This window comes from Sesamum indicum, linkage group LG6 (assembly GCF_000512975.1).
Source record: "Sesamum indicum cultivar Zhongzhi No. 13 linkage group LG6, S_indicum_v1.0, whole genome shotgun sequence".
Taxonomy (NCBI): domain Eukaryota; kingdom Viridiplantae; phylum Streptophyta; class Magnoliopsida; order Lamiales; family Pedaliaceae; genus Sesamum; species Sesamum indicum.
The window spans coordinates 23135387-23152981 of NC_026150.1; the positions used below are offsets into that span (position 1 = coordinate 23135387).

A 17595-nucleotide genomic window follows, 5' to 3' on the forward strand; every position below is an offset into this window, starting at 1 on the left:
TTTTTTTATGAATTTAATCCTGAACATCTCATGTTTGGCAATTTTCTTTTGCAAATTTATTCATGTATTGACATTTTTGCCCTAACGACTCATACTTACAGGACAAATATAAAATCTATTACAGTGTGAAGATGACCAAAATTGTCAATAGAGGACTAAATTTGTCAAAAAAAAGGACCAAATGTGAGATGTCCGTGACTAAATTTATTAAAAAAAAAATGACTAAATGTGTTAATGGAGTATGTTATATGATCAAAAGTACTAACGACATAAAGTTACAAGAAAAAAAATATAATTTTGCCAAATAATATTTATATTGTCGCTTAAAATATATTTTTATTCTATCTAATTTTTTTATCCAAAATATTCACTCATTTATTTGGATAGTTTTAGTTAGGAAAGCAATTGAAATTTATTTTTACGTTGATTCTATTTTGTGTTTTTATACTTACTTACTTTTTTATGTAATTTTTGTTATTTATTATTTTATTTATTTGTATACATTCAAAAATATACAAAAAATTAATTTATAAGGTTATGAACTTTAAGCTTAGCAAGATGTGTTGGGATTAATATGTTGATTTGGGATTGCAAGCTCAAGTTTCCAATCCATTTATATATATGTCCATATATTTATATATATTTGTTTAGCTTTTTTTTTTACGAACTATTCAGGTTCGTTTACTTTTTAAAATTGAGTAGGATAACCAGTTCAATTAAGATAAAGCGAATATTTAGTTGAGAGAACAGAGGCTCGGCTTATTTATCATTTTTGTGGGATAAGTCATTCCACCATGAAATATATTACAACGAGCTGTTATGAAATTTGATATAATTATAAATACCCTCTCATTGTTAAAAAAAATATTAATATCATCTGATTTTTGATGATTATTTGACGATTAGCCAAATCCGTTAATTTTTGTTAGATTTATTGATTGAAATGTCGTTGTGATTTGTCAATTATAATTTTATTTATTTTTTAAGTAATTTGAATTTTATTATAGACTACGTAGACAGCTTTTTACAAAATTTTCAAAAAAATTTATTTATCTCATGCGTTTTTTTTATAATTATTCTATTTATTTTGGAAAAAGGATAAAAATACATAACAATTTCAAACCTCAAATTAACGATTATATAATTTCATTAAATATAAAAAATATATAACTTTTAAAATAATAAAAAAATATTTATAATTATACTAAATTTCAGAGTAGCTGATTGTAATTTTAAATAGTTTTTGTCTTCTCATTAGAATTCTACTACATAATAAATAAACGTTAATTGCTTGGTTTTATATCAGTAGTCTTTCAAGCTTATACTGTATAAACACGCTTTATCTAATAACTTATAAGTGTGTGTGTATATTTATAAATGTATTAATTTTATTAAAAAGAAAAGAAAAAAGAAAAGCTGGGCAATGTTGGCGGGAACTAGCAGAGTTTTCCCGCTCGCCAGAGAGAGATATCTGCCTCCCTCTCTCCTTCGCTCTCATTACTTTCGATCAAAGAGTGAGGTGCACACCCCAACCTTCCAAGAGTCGACTCATCGCCGGCGCGTCTCCAAGCTTTGTCGTCGCCTCCGGCACACCTCCGAGCTCAATTGTCGGCTGTCATCGAGGCTATCCTCCTTATTCAGGTACTTTTCCTCATTTTTCTCGCACCGACAACCTCTCTCATTTCTCTTTCCAACAAGCGTATAAGGGTTTCGATTGGGTCTTGTGAAGGCTGTGCAAGTGATTTTAACTAATAAAGTTCTGTTATTGTGGTTTGAGAGTGAAATTATGATTATTATTAAATGGGGAATTGTAGGTGCAGGTAAAAGTAAATTAGGGTGTAGAATTGCAATCTAATTTTGCTGTTTGATTCAAGTATTTTTTGTTAAGACATACCTATATTGAGCCTCTTCCTTTTCTTTTTTTAATCAGAAGAGAGGCAGCAACCTGCCTCTTTTTTTCTCAGTTTTTGTTGGGTGAGTCTACTAATCTAGTTTTCTTTATTCTTTTAAGAAGGTAGGAGAAGCGGCGGATCTGAGAAATGGACGCTAACGGTGGCAGCGGTTACTGCGTGGATGAGAAAGCGGTGCGGGTGGAGAACATATTCTTGGAGTTCCTGAAAACGTTTAGAGTGGCGGAAGAGGGCCGTGGAAGCTACGAGTCCTACTACGAGGCCGAGGTGGATTCAATGAGGCCCAACGAGTCCAACACTATGTTCATCGACTTCTCACATGTCATGCGCTTTAATGATGTTCTCCAGAAGGCCATCTCTGATGAGTTTCTTCGTTTTGAGCCGTACTTGAGGAATGCTTGCAAGAGATTTATCATGGAGCTCAAGCCCACTTTCATAGCCGATGACAATCCAAACAAGGACATTAACGTCGCCTTCTACAACCTTCCCTTGATTAAGAGATTGAGGGAATTAACCACGACAGAGATTGGAAAGCTGGTGTCAGTGAGTGGCGTGGTTACTCGCACCAGCGAAGTTCGACCTGAGCTTCTTCAGGGCACATTCAAGTGTTTGGATTGTGGAAACGTCATTAAGAACGTTGAACAGCAATTCAAGTACACTGAGGTTTGTTTGAACATCTTGTTTGTCATTACTGCAAACTAGTCTATACATTGATACGAGAAGCTAATTCCTAGAAATCTCACTATAACATTCCCAATAAGAGCGACGATCTTTCAGGTGCACCCAGTTCCAAGTCAACCCTTTGTCTTAACCAATATCCTGGGATATTCACTTACAAAGAATGCTAGGGAGTTATGTATGTATGTCTTCGGACTTGGATTTTAGCGAGTCTTCATTATTAGATCTAGCAAAGCACCAGAATAAAGGGGAAAAATACAAAAAGAAAACAGAAAAGCGAAGAGTAGAACACGCAAGAGAATTAGCCGCATATATTGAAGAATGTGTTATATATGAGAAATACTAAATTTTACCAACTGCAACTTATTTTGTTAACTTCGAATTGTGTTTGGATGCTCTATTCTTGACTTGCAGCCCATTATCTGCATGAATGCAACATGCCAAAACAGGACAAAGTGGGCATTGCTGAGGCAAGAGAGCAAATTTTCTGACTGGCAGAGGGTCAGAATGCAGGAGACCGCCAGGGAAATACCTGCGGGTTCACTTCCCAGATCACTTGATGTCATCCTACGCCATGATATTGTCGAACAAGCCAGGGCCGGTGACACGTACGACTCTTCTTTTCTTTTTTACAAAGTTTCACCAGAAATCTGTTGTTTCAATTGATTGCTCGAGTTCATTTATAATGTGTTTTATTCTCATTTTACTGCAGGGTTGTATTTACTGGCACGGTAGTTGCTTTACCTGATATTCTATCATTGGCTTCTCCGGGGGAGAGAGCTGAGTGTCGGAGAGATTCTTCTCGCAAGAATGGCACAACTGGTCAAGAAGGTGTGAAAGGCCTTCGAGCATTAGGTGTTAGAGACCTATCCTATCGTCTTGCCTTCATAGCCAACTCAGTAAAGGTTGGTAATCTTCCAATTATGTATCTTGAAGCATCAACCTGATGGCAGACATCTTAGAAAAGCTCGATAATCTGAGTTTCACTGTTGTATTTGAATTGCCCTCCTCTCTATATTAATTCGTTCTTGTCCCTTTCTAGATTTGTGATGGCAGAAGGGATGCTGACATCAGAAATAGGAGAGATGCTGATGATGATGATAGCCAGCAGTTCACAGTGAGTTCCTGAGTCAGCAAATTTGTAGTTGTAGTCTAGGCATTTTATGCCCCTTGTTATCCTCGGCCTTTGAAATCTGTCTATGTATAATATCCTGTGAAATTTGCTGGATAACTCTGAGACAGAGGGTGAAGTACCTGAAGGGCGAGCATCCAACACACTTTAGCACAGCTTCTTCTGAGATGCCTGCTGTTCGGTGGAGGTCATTGCTGTTGTGGTTGCATCCCTTTAACCATATAACATTTTTTCCTTGGTTTTACTCATCTTGCAGGCAGAAGAGTTGGATGAAATCCAACGAATGAGGAATACCCCTGACTTCTTCAATAAGCTCGTCGATAGCATAGCACCAACAGTTTTTGGTCATCAAGATATCAAAAGGGCAATTCTTCTCATGCTTATGGGTGGTGTCCATAAATTTACACATGAAGGCATCAACTTAAGGGGGGACATCAACGTTTGTGTTGTTGGTGATCCCAGCTGTGCAAAGTCTCAGTTCCTCAAGTATGCAACTCTCCTCATGTTGCTGGTGTTGAATTGTATCCCGCTCTTTCGTTCTGCTTATAGCTCTTCCTCATCCAACATGCAGGTACACATCAGGACTGGTTCCAAGATCTGTCTATACATCAGGGAAATCCTCATCAGCTGCGGGGCTTACTGCAACCGTTGCCAAAGAACCAGAGACTGGTGAATTCTGCATTGAGGTAAGATTTAATTGTATTCTGTTTTATGCATCTGGTTGGGACTTGTGACTTGACTCTTGATTCTGGATGGTTTTGACCAAAACCTTACCGAACTTCCCGAGCTATTGGATGCGCTAGTTCTCCATTCACCAAACAATTAAGATTTGAGAATGACGAACCAATATTTAAGTAGATCAGCCAATCCAGAATCTTTGATTTTCTTTGAAAAAAATCCCCTTGTTATATATGCAGTGCACATGACTTACAGGCATCAGCCACGGGAAAGCTGCGCACATCTAGTGCAAGGGGCTTGTGGGAAGAAAAGGGGGGAAAAAAACTAAACCCCTAAGTGACCAAAACAAGAATCCTCCCAAATATTTCTGGATGTGCTTTACTCTGTGTTTAATATACTCGTAAGTTCCCATGTAGTATCTAAAATAATTGCTCTCAGGCTGGGGCGCTGATGCTTGCTGACAATGGCATCTGCTGTATCGATGAGTTTGACAAGATGGATACAAGAGATCAGGTATTTGTTACTTCATGTAATGCACCTCTCCCACCAACCTGCCCAACCCTCCGCATTTGGTTGTTACTTATTAATTACATTTACTATTGAACCATTACTTCTTATTTTTTGGAATATGCCTTGCTTTAAGGTTGCCATTCATGAAGCTATGGAACAGCAAACAATAAGCATAACCAAAGCTGGAATACAAGCAACTCTGAATGCTCGAACATCAATCTTAGCTGCTGCCAATCCCACTGGAGGACGCTATGACAAGACTAAACCCTTGAAGGTGAGCTTATAACTATCTCTGGTACTGGCTACAGCAGCCCAATATGGATAGGGTCATGGCGCCTTGGCAATCTGATTATCTTTTATCCTAATTCCATGCTTGTTTGCATACTAATGCTTGTGATATGCTACAGTATAACGTGGCCCTTCCTCCAGCCATTCTTTCAAGGTTTGACCTTGTATATGTGATGATTGATGACCCAGACGATCAAGTTGATTACCATATTGCTCACCATATCGTGAGAGTCCATCAAAAGCGAGAAGATGCACTGTCTCCTGCATTTACTACTGCAGAATTGAAACGATACATCTCATATGCAAAGACTCTGAAACCAAAGGTTTAACTTGCTTTACAAGAAATGTAATTGTGGTACTCAATGCACAGTGCCATCTCTTGCTTGATAAACTTTAATGTTTTGCAGCTGAGTCCTGAAGCTAGACAATTGTTGGTGGAATCTTATGTTTCCCTTCGCAGAGGAGACACAGCTCCTGGTAGTAGAGTTGCTTATCGCATGACAGTGAGGCAACTGGAGGCGCTGATCAGGCTCTCAGAAGCACTTGCACGGTGTCATCTAGATACACAGGTGCTTAAATAATCTATGAAAGTAAAGCTATCTCAAAAATTGACTTCTCCACTGGAACTAATTTAGTTTAATGTGGAAAGGTGCAAGCTCATTATGTACGTGTTGCTGTGAGATTGCTAAAAACGTCGATAATCAAGTAAGAATTGATAAACACTTTTGCTTCAACACAAATAGTTAAGTTCTTTTTACTAAATATTAACAGACATGTTTGTTTATTTTGATTGCGTTACAGTGTCGAATCGAGTGACATTGATCTATCAGAGTTTCAGGAGGAGAATAATGAAATTAATGATGGTAATGGTTCCAATGGAGATAATGTTTCTGGTCAAGATGAAACTCACCCGAAGGTTGCAACACCTCAGCCAGCTTCCGAGAATAAAGGTCAGAGGAGGTTCATTCAAAATATGCATCTTTTTTAGCTTTTGGAAAGTGCAAACACCTCTTTATTGTATTATCATTGTTCTGAAAGTGCAAGCACCTATTTATTGTATCGTCATTGTTCAGAAAGTGCAGCAGGGCCTGAAAGCAGGCAAGGAAAGAAGCTAGTGTTAACTGACGAATACTTTCAGAGGGTTACTCGTGCACTTGTCATGCGACTCAGACAACATGAGGAGACTCTAATGCAAGAAGGTGAACAGAATGCATAATGTCATCAATAAGCATTTATCTTGGCAAAATGAACATACGTGTGAAGAACTATCTATATTTTGTTTTGGAGTTTCCGATTTTTGACAGTTTATTTGTATACAATACATATGATGTGTGCAGGAGCAGGGTTGGCTGGTTTGAGACAGAGGGATTTGATACAATGGTACATCGGTCAGCAGAATGAGAAAAACAATTATAGCTCCATGGAAGAGGCAGCAGCAGAAGTCACAAAAGTGAAGGCCATTATCGAGGTAAATAGTCATGAAATTGGCATTTAGTGAGAAGTTTTTAACATAACCTATCTCAAACATAATCTAATTTTTTTGGCCAAAATGCAGAGCTTGATACGAAGGGAAGGCTATCTGATAGTTGTGGATGACGGTAGACAAGAATCAGAAGAGGGCGAAAATGCTAGACCTTCATCAAGAAACGACAGGATTTTAGCTGTTGCCCCAAATTATGTCCTAGATTGATCCAGTTATTTGCCTGAATTAGTGAAAGTAGTTTGTCCAAGCTCAAGTCCATATGCAGTCCAATCTATACCATAAATGCCAATTTCTTGAGTTTGCAATATGTGAGGAACGTGGACCATCTTTGGAGGTGAAAGATTTCGTCGGCGGACTAGTATGGTTTAAACTACTTGGAGTTTCAAATTCTTTGTACAGATCCAGAATACTAAAGTATCCACGGACACGGAGTCTCTGAGTAGCCAATTTGTTAAATTATTGAGGTGATTTTCACTGTAGTTTGATCAGGAGAACTGATAAATACAAGGCAGATGATAGGTGTTTGTTTGGTTGTAAGAATATCACGGGTGTTTGTGTGGATTGATCTAGGGTAGATTTCTGGTGCCAGTGCCACTAATCAGGTCCATATTTAATTTTTACTGGTTTTGAGTATTACATGCCTCATCAGACAACCAATCGGCTAAACTATTTCGTTCCCTGGTTTATGCTATTATGAAAGCATAAGGTCTTAGATGACGTTTTAGGTTTTTTTTTTTTTTTTTCTGTTCATTACCTGTTTCACAAGAAAGTAATTTGCATTTAACTAATTACATGAAATTTAATGTAATTATAAATATGTCAAAATTGTGAGAGCCAAGGTGTAAGCTATTACACCAACAATTTTAGAGTTTAAGAATCTTGGGATAAGGCCCCAGCTGCCGTAGCTAACCGAGTAGTTCTAGAAGCATGTGTAAAAGCTCGTAATGAAGGACGTGATCTTGCTGCTGAGGGTAATGCAATTATCCGTGAGGCTAGCAAATGGAGTCCTGAACTAGCTGCCGCTTGTGAGGTATGGAAAGAGATCAAATTTGAGTTTAAAGCAGTGGATACTTTGGATAAGTAAGATAACAAGTAATTACTCTCCGTTCTCATTTGGTAGGTAATATTGATGAAGCTACCGCGAAGGCTATGAACTTAGAAATGGAGAGCAATTTGAAGAAATGACCTTAAATCCAGCTCCCCCAAATAGTCCGATTTTTCCCCCACGGCGATAAGGGGCTAAAAGATCTACTACTTTAATTCATGTTTCAAAAATAGATAATTTTGTATCTAACTGTATAAAGGCAGGCGCAGATTGATGAATAGGAAATGTTGTACGAGTATTTATAGGACCTAAATTATCAACAGGCTCTCCAAGCACGTTACAAAAGAGGAGTGAATGCTTTCTTTTTTGCCATTTTTCACCTGTGAATTTTTTTCAATTAACCCACTTTATTTGTCGACTCTATGTGATCGAATATTTCTTTCAAACATGAGTTCTAGACAAGGTATCAAACCTATGAATCTATTTTTTTATTTGTGATTTTGTTTGAATCTAGAAAGTCCCATCGAATTATTTGGTCCGACTCGTTATCAATGGGATTAGGGTTACTTCCAGCAAGAGATATATGGAAGAGTTAGCGCCGGGCTAGCAGAAAATCAAAGTTTATCATAAGTATGGTCTAAAATAATTTTGACATTGGCCATAATACTTGCCAATTGACTACTGGTTTTTAAGATAAGGCAAAGAGAAGAAAACTAATTTATTTATTGTGCCGATAGTATTTTTAAATTAAATTAATTAATTTATTTATCTTATTTTTCTAAAATATGATACATTAATTTATATATTTTATTCTATATATAATATATTTTAATATATAAAAAATAAATTATTATATATGTATATATACATGAACGGTGTGCCAAGACATTTAGTTAATATAAAGTAAATAAAAATATATTGTATTGTATCTTGATATAAGCAATATTCAGAATATTTTTAATTATTTTGTGAAAAAGGAAAATACAAACAAAGCCCTAAAGCCCACTTCAATAACCTCCCTATTCTCATCTCTCTCTCACTCCCATCCTCCGGCGACTCCCCTCTGCCACTTCCTCCTCCGCCGTCGCCGTCGCCGACTCTGAATCTAGTTACCGCAGGTGTGGCTGCCTTCAAGTTCAACGATTTCGTTCAGTGCTTCGTTGAGCTTGTTGGCCATGGCTTCTCTTTCTTCGAAGACTAAGAAGCAGAAGAGCGAGAAGCCTCTTTTGCCTAAGACGAAGAAGCTGAAGAGAGAGAAGCGCAGTCTATCAGATTTGAAAACCTTAGGAGAGCAGTTGCTAACCTCTAGAGCCCACATCAATAACCTCCCTATTCTCCTCACCTTCATCACCCCCGATTCTCCTCCGCAGTACGCCCTCGAATCTCTTCTCTCACTTCAGTCCTTCTTCACTCCCATTCTCCCGCAACTCCCCTCCTCCACTTCCTCCGCATGCGCGAACCCGGACGCCGACCCCGAGTTTATTTACCGTACGTGGTTGCGCTCCAAGTTCGACGATTTCCTTCAGTGCCTTGTTGATCTTGTCGTCTCCTCGCAACCCGAGGATGCTCTTCGGGTACATTAATTGTGTATTTTTCTACTTTATCATTCACAATGTACTTTACGGCATTCCACATGCAAAAGTAGTCTTATTTTACAATCTCTTTTGGTACAGGAAGTTGTGCTCGACACCATAATGGAGTTTGTGAAAGTGGGCAACGCGGGCAAGTTTCATTCAGCTATTTATCACAAACTTCTCCGTGCTATTGTAAGTTTGGAAGCCATCTTGCATTTGTTTCTTCATCTCACTTTTCTTTTCTCTCATGACTATTAAAGTGAATTCCCTGTTTGGTGCTTCGCATTTGATTGCTTTTAAACTCTTAACTCATGCTCGCAGGTTCACTCTGAATTGGGGGCTGATGACATTCTTCTGGATTTACTTGCAACAAAGTATTTCAGTTACACTGATATTTGGTATGTTCCGCTATTCTTGAGGGCATTTCTGAACGAATTTTGCCAAAATTTTTAGGCGTGTTAAAACTTCAATATGATACTTAGCGAATTTAAATTATATTTATATAATTAAATAAAGTGAAGAAAAATAAAATAAATATTTGACTAAAACTGATAAAATGTACATGAATTGAAAATAATTGATGGATTATATTGATCCAGGAGATAGCCAAGTTGTTACAGAAATAAATATATTGATTGTATTTTAGTCTATCGATAATATGACAACCAAAGCTAGTCACCCTAGGGAGTTGAACTTTAATAAATAGCATATATTTATCATGTCATTTAAATTTTGCAATGATGTCATCAAGAGTCATGGGAAGCATTTCATTTTTCTATTACTATACAATCTCACATTCCTTCTCTCTTGCAATGATGTTTCTATATTATTATTACATTTTAGAAACGTTGTTTTCCTATGAATATTGTTTCGGCTCGATTTATTACTTAGGTTTTTATTGTATTTTACAGTTACTTTACTTTTATTAGCCTGGAGAAGCAGGCGCGGACTTTGGAAGGAGAAGGTATCTCTCCTGTTTCCCACTTATGCTTTCTAATATAGAGTTATTAGTAATGTCGAACCATCTTATTTGGTCAGCCTTTCCACAAAGTACTCCTACTTTCTTTCTCAGTCAAATAATTATTTTATCTGCAGAAGACAGAAATCTAACTCCAGATTTTGAGGACAGTATCCAATCAAGACTAAGGTCAGTATACATTCTCTCATAGAAGTAGATTTTTGGAATTTGACGAATTGGCGAAATGACTCTTCATTCTTAATTTGGATAATTCGTCTAAAAGGTTTGCATGATCATTAAGCCTTTAATGTTTGGTTGTGAACCAATTTTTAACCCCCGAGTATGCCTTTGAGGTATGCATTGGAGCTACAACTACCATTGAAAACATTCCCTTTCTATAAATTGTATAGACACATTCATAGTAATTGCTCATGCACCTACATTTCTTACAACCAACCTACTGGTACAGCCAATGACCTCATTTCCATCTCTCTCTAACAGTTCATGCCACCACTGAAAAGGTATTACTCGTATGTCCAGAAAACTCATTCCTCCACACCCTGTTGGCATTGTGTAGCATAAACATTCCCTTTTACAATATCACCAAATGGAAATTCTCTTTTTTGGCCCACCAAACCTTGGCATGCTCACGATCTCCTAATGTAAGTGCTATTTACATTCCTATACCCAGTGTCTGATATAGAACACCAGAATTATTTTTAGAGGATCCAGGATTGATGTTAAACATGCAAAGTGATTTAGGAGAGAGAGGAGGCAAGGCGTAATTAAAAAATGTTCATAGGTCAGGCAGAAGTGCATGTTAACTTGATCCAGCATTGGACCATCACTAGGTTTTGAGACTAGTATTGGGCCATTGTTTTGATAGTTTCTCAAGTCATCTCGTTCTAGATGAACCAATCACGCATCATCAAGGCTTTAGGACCTGTTACTAGTACAGATTGCCTCAGCCATTTAAATGACACCTTTTCATAGATTATGATGCCGGAAAAGGATATATGTCTTTTAAGTTTCATTATAAAAATTGTGAATATCCAATTGAACTTCTTGGTAGTTGAAACTGGGAAAAAGGAGGAAACAGTGCCTATGCTTGCGTATTATGTAATACTTATACAAGCCAAAAGGCTCGAGAATTGAACTCTTTGCAGAGTTTCCTCTAGCATCTTGAAAATGTTGAATCATTTTCTTCTATAGACTTTGAAATGATATAATAACGGTTTTTATTGTTATTTTTGCATAATCTGACTTCTCCTCTTTTCCCTGGAAACCACCTGACCCTCAGAGCTTCTCCTGTTGTATATGTAGCATGGAGCTTTCCATTCAGAAGATGCATAATTTACTATCTCATATCCCACCAATGGAAGCTTCAGAGGAAAAGTTAAAAATGTGGAATGCTTTGGGTAATATTTGCTAGCTTTCACCTCACTAATGTTTCTGTTAGTTTTGTGGTTGTAATCTTTGTATGGCTCTTTTATGCAACTCACCATTCACCTCTATCATCATTTTAATAAAGTGAGGCAAGATCTTTTAATGCCATTGTTATATTTATTCTTACTTGTAACCATAAGTCAAACGCTACTTGCCTTCTGACTCCAACAAAAGTTCTAAAGAATGCAAGAGTTAGTTACAGATTTCCTGTTCCTCTACCCTTCTTCAGATAAACAATGTATAATTTCATGGTTAATGGCTCAGAACATGATATTTCTTCTGTATTTGGTTTCAGCAATATGTTATCAGATCAAACTGGTGATAGAATATATTTCATTCCACATGCTAAATAGTTATTATAATAATTTGAATATCCTCAATTGGAAATGGTACATCAAGTATCATTTTACTCTTGACACATTGATGTCCTAATATAACTTTTGATTCTGTGAGCTGCATGTTTCCAGTTCATCTTGGTCCACCTTTGCTGAAATGTTTTTTGTTGACAGCAATATTATGTTTCCTCTTCTCGATTTACAACAGGAATTTTCGTAGAGAAAAGCAATAAGAAAGAACATATTGACCTGGAAGATAAACAGGGCAAGTCTCAAAAGTCTAATGACAAGGTAACTCCTTGGAGAAACTTCAGAATAACAAATATACATCCTCACTGTCTTAAATATATACTCGAGATTGGTTTCATTATAAGTATGGCTATGTTTGGTATCTTACAGGTTTTATCATCTCGAGGCATTGCAAAGAGAATGAAACAGAAGTTTACTAAAGCATGGATATCGTTCCTCAGATTGCCTCTTCCTCTTAATGTATACAAGGAGGTAATGTATTTCATTCTTCATACATTTAACTAAAGAAAACTTGGTGTACCTTCTTTTGTTGTCTTATTTTATTTTTTCGTAAATGAAATCTACCCTACAATATATTCTTCTTTCAATAGTATAGCTTATTGTTAAATGAATTCTGATTAACAATTGCAAGTCTCAAGTATCCATTCTGATGAGATTCCTCATTTATCTATGATCTGTATGCTACAATTTTTATCTGCAGCTTGCGTGAAAAGCTTTTCCTACTAATTGAGGACCTTTCAAATTTCTTATACATACGAATTGCCATAATTAATATTAGTATTTGCTTATTGAGACTGAAAATACCAATCACATCATATTAGCTGTTGTGATTTATCATTGACTATGAGCAGTTTGATCTATAGTTTACAATTTTTTCTCACATATGCCATGGTCGTTTTACGTTCAGGTTCTTGTTACACTTCATCAGGCTGTTATTCCTTATCTCTCTAACCCGATCATGCTCAGGTAAATTATGCAGAATGTTGTTATTACTTTTAAGCTTTTTGAAGAGATTACTCGTTCTTCCATTCTTAAAGACATATTTTAAATTTTTCTTACTTCTATATGTACAGTGATTTCTTGACTCGATCCTATGACATTGGTGGCGTTGTCAGTGTTATGGCACTTAGCAGCCTATATATTCTCATGACACAACATGGTCTTGAATATCCAGACTTCTATAATAAACTTTATGCTCTATTGGAACCCTCTATATTTATGGCAAAACATCGGGCAAAATTCTTCCAGGTAAGTGATGCATAATTTCCTGGAAGTTAAATGGAGTTATGCTCTTATATGCTATACTGCTGGTTGTTGAAGTTAAGTGGAAAGGATTGGTAGCCTTAGGCGTCGTGATCTGAAAGGGTTGGCCACTGGGCAGTACCCTAAGAAAGACTAGCATAAAAAATCTGTTATTCTCATACATTCTCTGTTCTCTATGTCCAATAGTTTACATAATATCTCAGCGAAGGCTGTTTATATCCATGTAGACGTGTGCATGAGAATTCCTTTATGCTCAACTAGTTAATATGTTAATGTGGCCATTTTACACTTGCTACTGCCACTTTTTTTCATTTTCAAACATTGAGTACAGCTTAACATCCTGTGAAGTCTTTTAAGATGTCTGGAGGACTTGGCATACAGCCCTTGTCTTGTTGCTACGGTGGTCCAAGATGTTTAAGTTAATGTTGGTGTGTAAAACTTAAAACTACTTAAGCATAAGGTCCTTCAACTTGTCAAGACTGTTCGATGTAAGGCGGTTTCCTTTTTAAGTACCCACTGTCTCCTTTGCTCACAAGTTTATTTTTCACACAAATGGATAGCACAATGGGGATAGCCTCCAAGCTCCAGTACCAAATGTAGGCCTGTCAAGTTATCAAAATTGCTTTAGTTGATATTGAAAGGATGTTCATCCTTTTAGGTCTTATGAACTGCGCACATTTTCTCTCACAAGGATGCAGTGTTAACCTAGCATGTATAGTCATGGTAAATGACTTTTCTGCACTTTTAAGTTGCCTGCTTGATAGGATTTTGTTTGACGACCTGCTTGTCTATAAATATTCAGCAGATACTTTTTCTCCTTTACCCTATGGTTATTATATTGAGTGTTGAAAATTCGATAATTATTAGAAGCAAGGTGCATAACTATGCCAAATGCACAATGTGGACAAAATGCTTATATTTGTACCAGTAAGGTAATTTAAATAGCAGTAAGATACTAATTAGCTTTATGTAATGTGTCATTCTCAGTTGCTGGACTCATGCTTGAAATCTTCACTCCTTCCAGCGTATCTAGCTGCTGCGTTTTGTAAGAAATTAAGCAGACTTGCACTCTTTGTCCCTCCTTCAGGGGCGCTAGTTATTATTGCCTTGGTTCACAACCTTCTACAGAGACATCCTTCAATTAATTGTTTGGTGCACCGGGTAAGAACACAATCTTCTCCTTACATGTAACCATTACATTTGCTATGATTATATGGGTGACGATTTGTGCAGTGGGTTTGTCAAATCCTGAGATTTGATCCGTCAAGACTTTAATGGTCTTGGGACTTGGCCCCAATCCTGAATCTGGTGGGTCAGATATGTTAAGACTTGCTAGATGGGCTTTATAATCTTAAAAAAATAATCGTCATATGTAATTTTAAAAAATTATATCGTCTCAACTTTCTATGTGACTTCCGTGACAAAATTAGTACCTCAGGGTGCTAGTAAGTTTCCATGACGGGCTGTACTATAACCACTTCCGATTAGCAGGCCTAAGAGGATGTCAAAAGACTAATAAGTATTATAGATAGATTTGCTAATAGGATTGGAAAAACAATTATGTAATTGATAATTAACTCAGGCCATGGTCCATGCTGATGACAATCACTCCAGACAATTGATATGACTTGTGAGTTTGTTGCTTCACCCCCCTGTACAATTCTGGTTATTAGTTTATGGTCATTCACATCATGTATCTTGTGTAAGTCATTTTATTCCCCCTGTCAAGAATGTATGTAAAATCAGATACTGGCCTTGCACCTTAGAGTCTTTGTCATTCTCAGCCAAAAAAAGAAAATGTAAAAAGAACAGGAAAGGATTAAAGTAAAAAATTTAATTGGTGCATGAAATTTTCAGGAGGCCATTCAATTGCAAACATCATAGAAGTCTCCTATATGATCCTATGTTGCACGTTCATATATGTGTTGGAAAGTTTGCTTAATAACACATATTTGCCATGCAGGAAGGTGGTACTGGAACCACTACGGGAACTTCTGATGAAGAAAAGGACAGTTTTGACAATGCTGAAGATGGCAGTGTTAACAGAGATTTGTTTGAGAAGGCAGGAGTTGATCATTTCAACAACGAGGAAAGTGATCCTAAAAATACTAATTCCATGAGTAAGTTTCTTTTTTCTTTTATAATTATTTTGCGTGTATTAACTTCCAAATCGTGAACACTTATCTTATTTCTCTTCTGACTAGTTTCTGGTAAAGCAAATTTCAAGGCTTTCTTATATTATTGGGAGCCAACTTTTATTTCTTACGTAGTCATTTGCGAGCACCTTTTGGCAATTATATTCTCCATCTGATTCCCAGCTATTTTGATGACCTTCATTGCCCTGCTGATGTTGCGATACCCCAAGCGCGTTTTATGGCTTTTTCTAAATTGTCGTGAGCACAAAATGAACTGCCATATAAAATAGAACAACTGAAACCACCAGTTCAATTGACCTTTCTTCCCCCAGTCAACCTTCCAATATTATTTGAATGCTTACGCTAAGACCAGATTCTCCAAGGACCTAAAGACGACCTCCTGGAGGACTTGTGAAGTTCTGAAAAATGGATGAAATTCTTAGACAAGATATGATGAAAACATGCATTCATGACCACTGCTAGGATAATGTGAAGTATGTAAAGAGGATTGAAGAAGTATTGATGAAATTTATCTAGCAGTTTCCTTTTGGCTGTTAGCCCTTTTCAATTATTTTTCCTTTTTATTTGTCATTGAGCTGATGCTTCGACTGTTTTTTCACTTTTGCCTATGTATTCATTCGTTACCCCTTACTCCTCAAAATCGATAGCTCAATGCACATCCAATTTAATTTTATTGTTGCAATGCTTTTTATCCCAAAGTCACCAACCTTTGGACTGTACTTGACTATGTCCCAGTTGCCAACGGAGTATACTTATCTGGACTCGGTGTATTTGATTTATTCTGCAAGTAGTCATAAAATTGACCTCCCGCTGCCTGTGTTTAACATCAATTATCCTATAAATAAACCTAATTCTCTTAAAAGAGAATCTAATATGTACGACTGTCACAATGATTGGGCAGGGAGCTCTCTCTGGGAGATTGACACTCTTCGCCATCATTACTGTCCTCCTGTTTCAAGGTATGCATAAGATGACCTTTCTGTATGTTCATAATGCCTGCATATTTAGGCAATATCAGTTTGATTTCCTCACCATTAGTAACTGGTCCTATTTTTTTGTGATCAGATTTGTTTTGTCTCTAGAGAATGATTTGGCTGTCAGGGGTAAAACTGCTGAAATTGTAGTTAAAGATTTTAGTTCGGGTTCTTATGCAACAATTTTCAATGATGAGGTAAAAAACCCACTTCACTGTGAACTTGTCTTCCGGTTTCTGAATAGGGCCGCTATTACAGTATGTTCTCGATTTGGTTGAGTTAGATGGACCCTATGTATGGTCTCGTTTTTCTGTTACAACCTTTTTTGTATTTGCTGGATATCGTTGTTAATGCTCTTATGTAATTTATGGTTGCCGTTATTGAGCATCACAGACCTTAATAATGGTTCTTGCAGATTAGAAGAAGGGTGAAACAGGTCCCGTTGGCATTCTACAAAGCAACTCCCACATGTTTGTTCTCAGAGTCCGAGTTTCCTGGTTGGACCTTCAAATTCGAGGATGTAAATGGTATCGAAGAAACAACTGGTACGACTTGATGACCGTCTACACGTGAAAGCACAGAAACGAATAGATTGATGATGTGAGGCCTAGATTTTATCATTAAGCAGCAAGAAGAGAAATGTATACTTTTATTTGGTGACATTACACAATCAAATATTCTTTTGGCATGTATGTATCTTCCATGCTCGAGTACAATAGGGAAGTGGAAGTTGTAGTATTGGAGGAACTGCAAATCTTACAAGTTCCTCCACCTGATACTGAAAAGAGGGTTTGCTCTTTACATATTAAGAATTTATTTGAGTTCATATCCACATTTATGTATATTTGCTGTGCTGCCTGCTTATTTGACTCGTTTTAATATTTATATATATATGTATATATATATATATTTTATCATATTGAACTAAATGATCAGTGGATACCAATTTGTGTTGAAAATATTTAGTATAATGAGATTTTAATTAAATCTAAAGTATGAAATTAATAAATTTTAAGAAATAGAGAATAAATTTAATTTAAGAAATAGAGTGTGCGTATATATGGTAATTGCATAGCCTAATTCTCTTACCAAGATCAAATCTTTTCATACTTGGCATATTATTTTATATTTTCCA

The 17595-nt window shown here is 36.6% G+C and overlaps 2 protein-coding genes across 4 annotated transcripts; both read left to right on the forward strand.

The window, feature by feature from the left end:
* LOC105165582 (DNA replication licensing factor MCM6) lies at positions 1443–7332 on the forward strand. 2 transcript variants are annotated; one of them, XM_011084642.2, is made up of 16 exons: positions 1443–1641; positions 2012–2573; positions 3003–3196; positions 3301–3493; positions 3631–3705; positions 3977–4206; positions 4292–4406; positions 4837–4911; positions 5042–5182; positions 5316–5519; positions 5604–5765; positions 5846–5901; positions 5998–6146; positions 6270–6395; positions 6534–6664; positions 6752–7332. In XM_011084642.2, exons 2-16 carry the CDS (start codon positions 2040–2042, stop codon positions 6884–6886), a joined length of 2520 nt encoding a protein of 839 aa, XP_011082944.1. In that variant the 5' UTR covers positions 1443–1641; positions 2012–2039; the 3' UTR covers positions 6887–7332. The 2 variants fall into 2 exon arrangements, with proteins under 2 accessions (XP_011082944.1, XP_011082943.1); XM_011084641.2 differs by having other exon boundaries at positions 2015–2573.
* On the forward strand, positions 8713–17302 carry LOC105165583 (nucleolar complex protein 4 homolog). 2 transcript variants are annotated; one of them, XM_011084645.2, is made up of 15 exons: positions 8713–9298; positions 9398–9490; positions 9620–9696; positions 10210–10262; positions 10397–10445; positions 11580–11674; positions 12246–12328; positions 12437–12538; positions 12975–13033; positions 13141–13315; positions 14318–14491; positions 15294–15450; positions 16388–16445; positions 16552–16657; positions 16876–17302. In XM_011084645.2, exons 1-15 carry the CDS (start codon positions 8900–8902, stop codon positions 17014–17016), a joined length of 1821 nt encoding a protein of 606 aa, XP_011082947.1. In that variant the 5' UTR covers positions 8713–8899; the 3' UTR covers positions 17017–17302. The 2 variants fall into 2 exon arrangements, with proteins under 2 accessions (XP_011082947.1, XP_011082946.1); XM_011084644.2 differs by having other exon boundaries at positions 8714–9298; positions 10394–10445.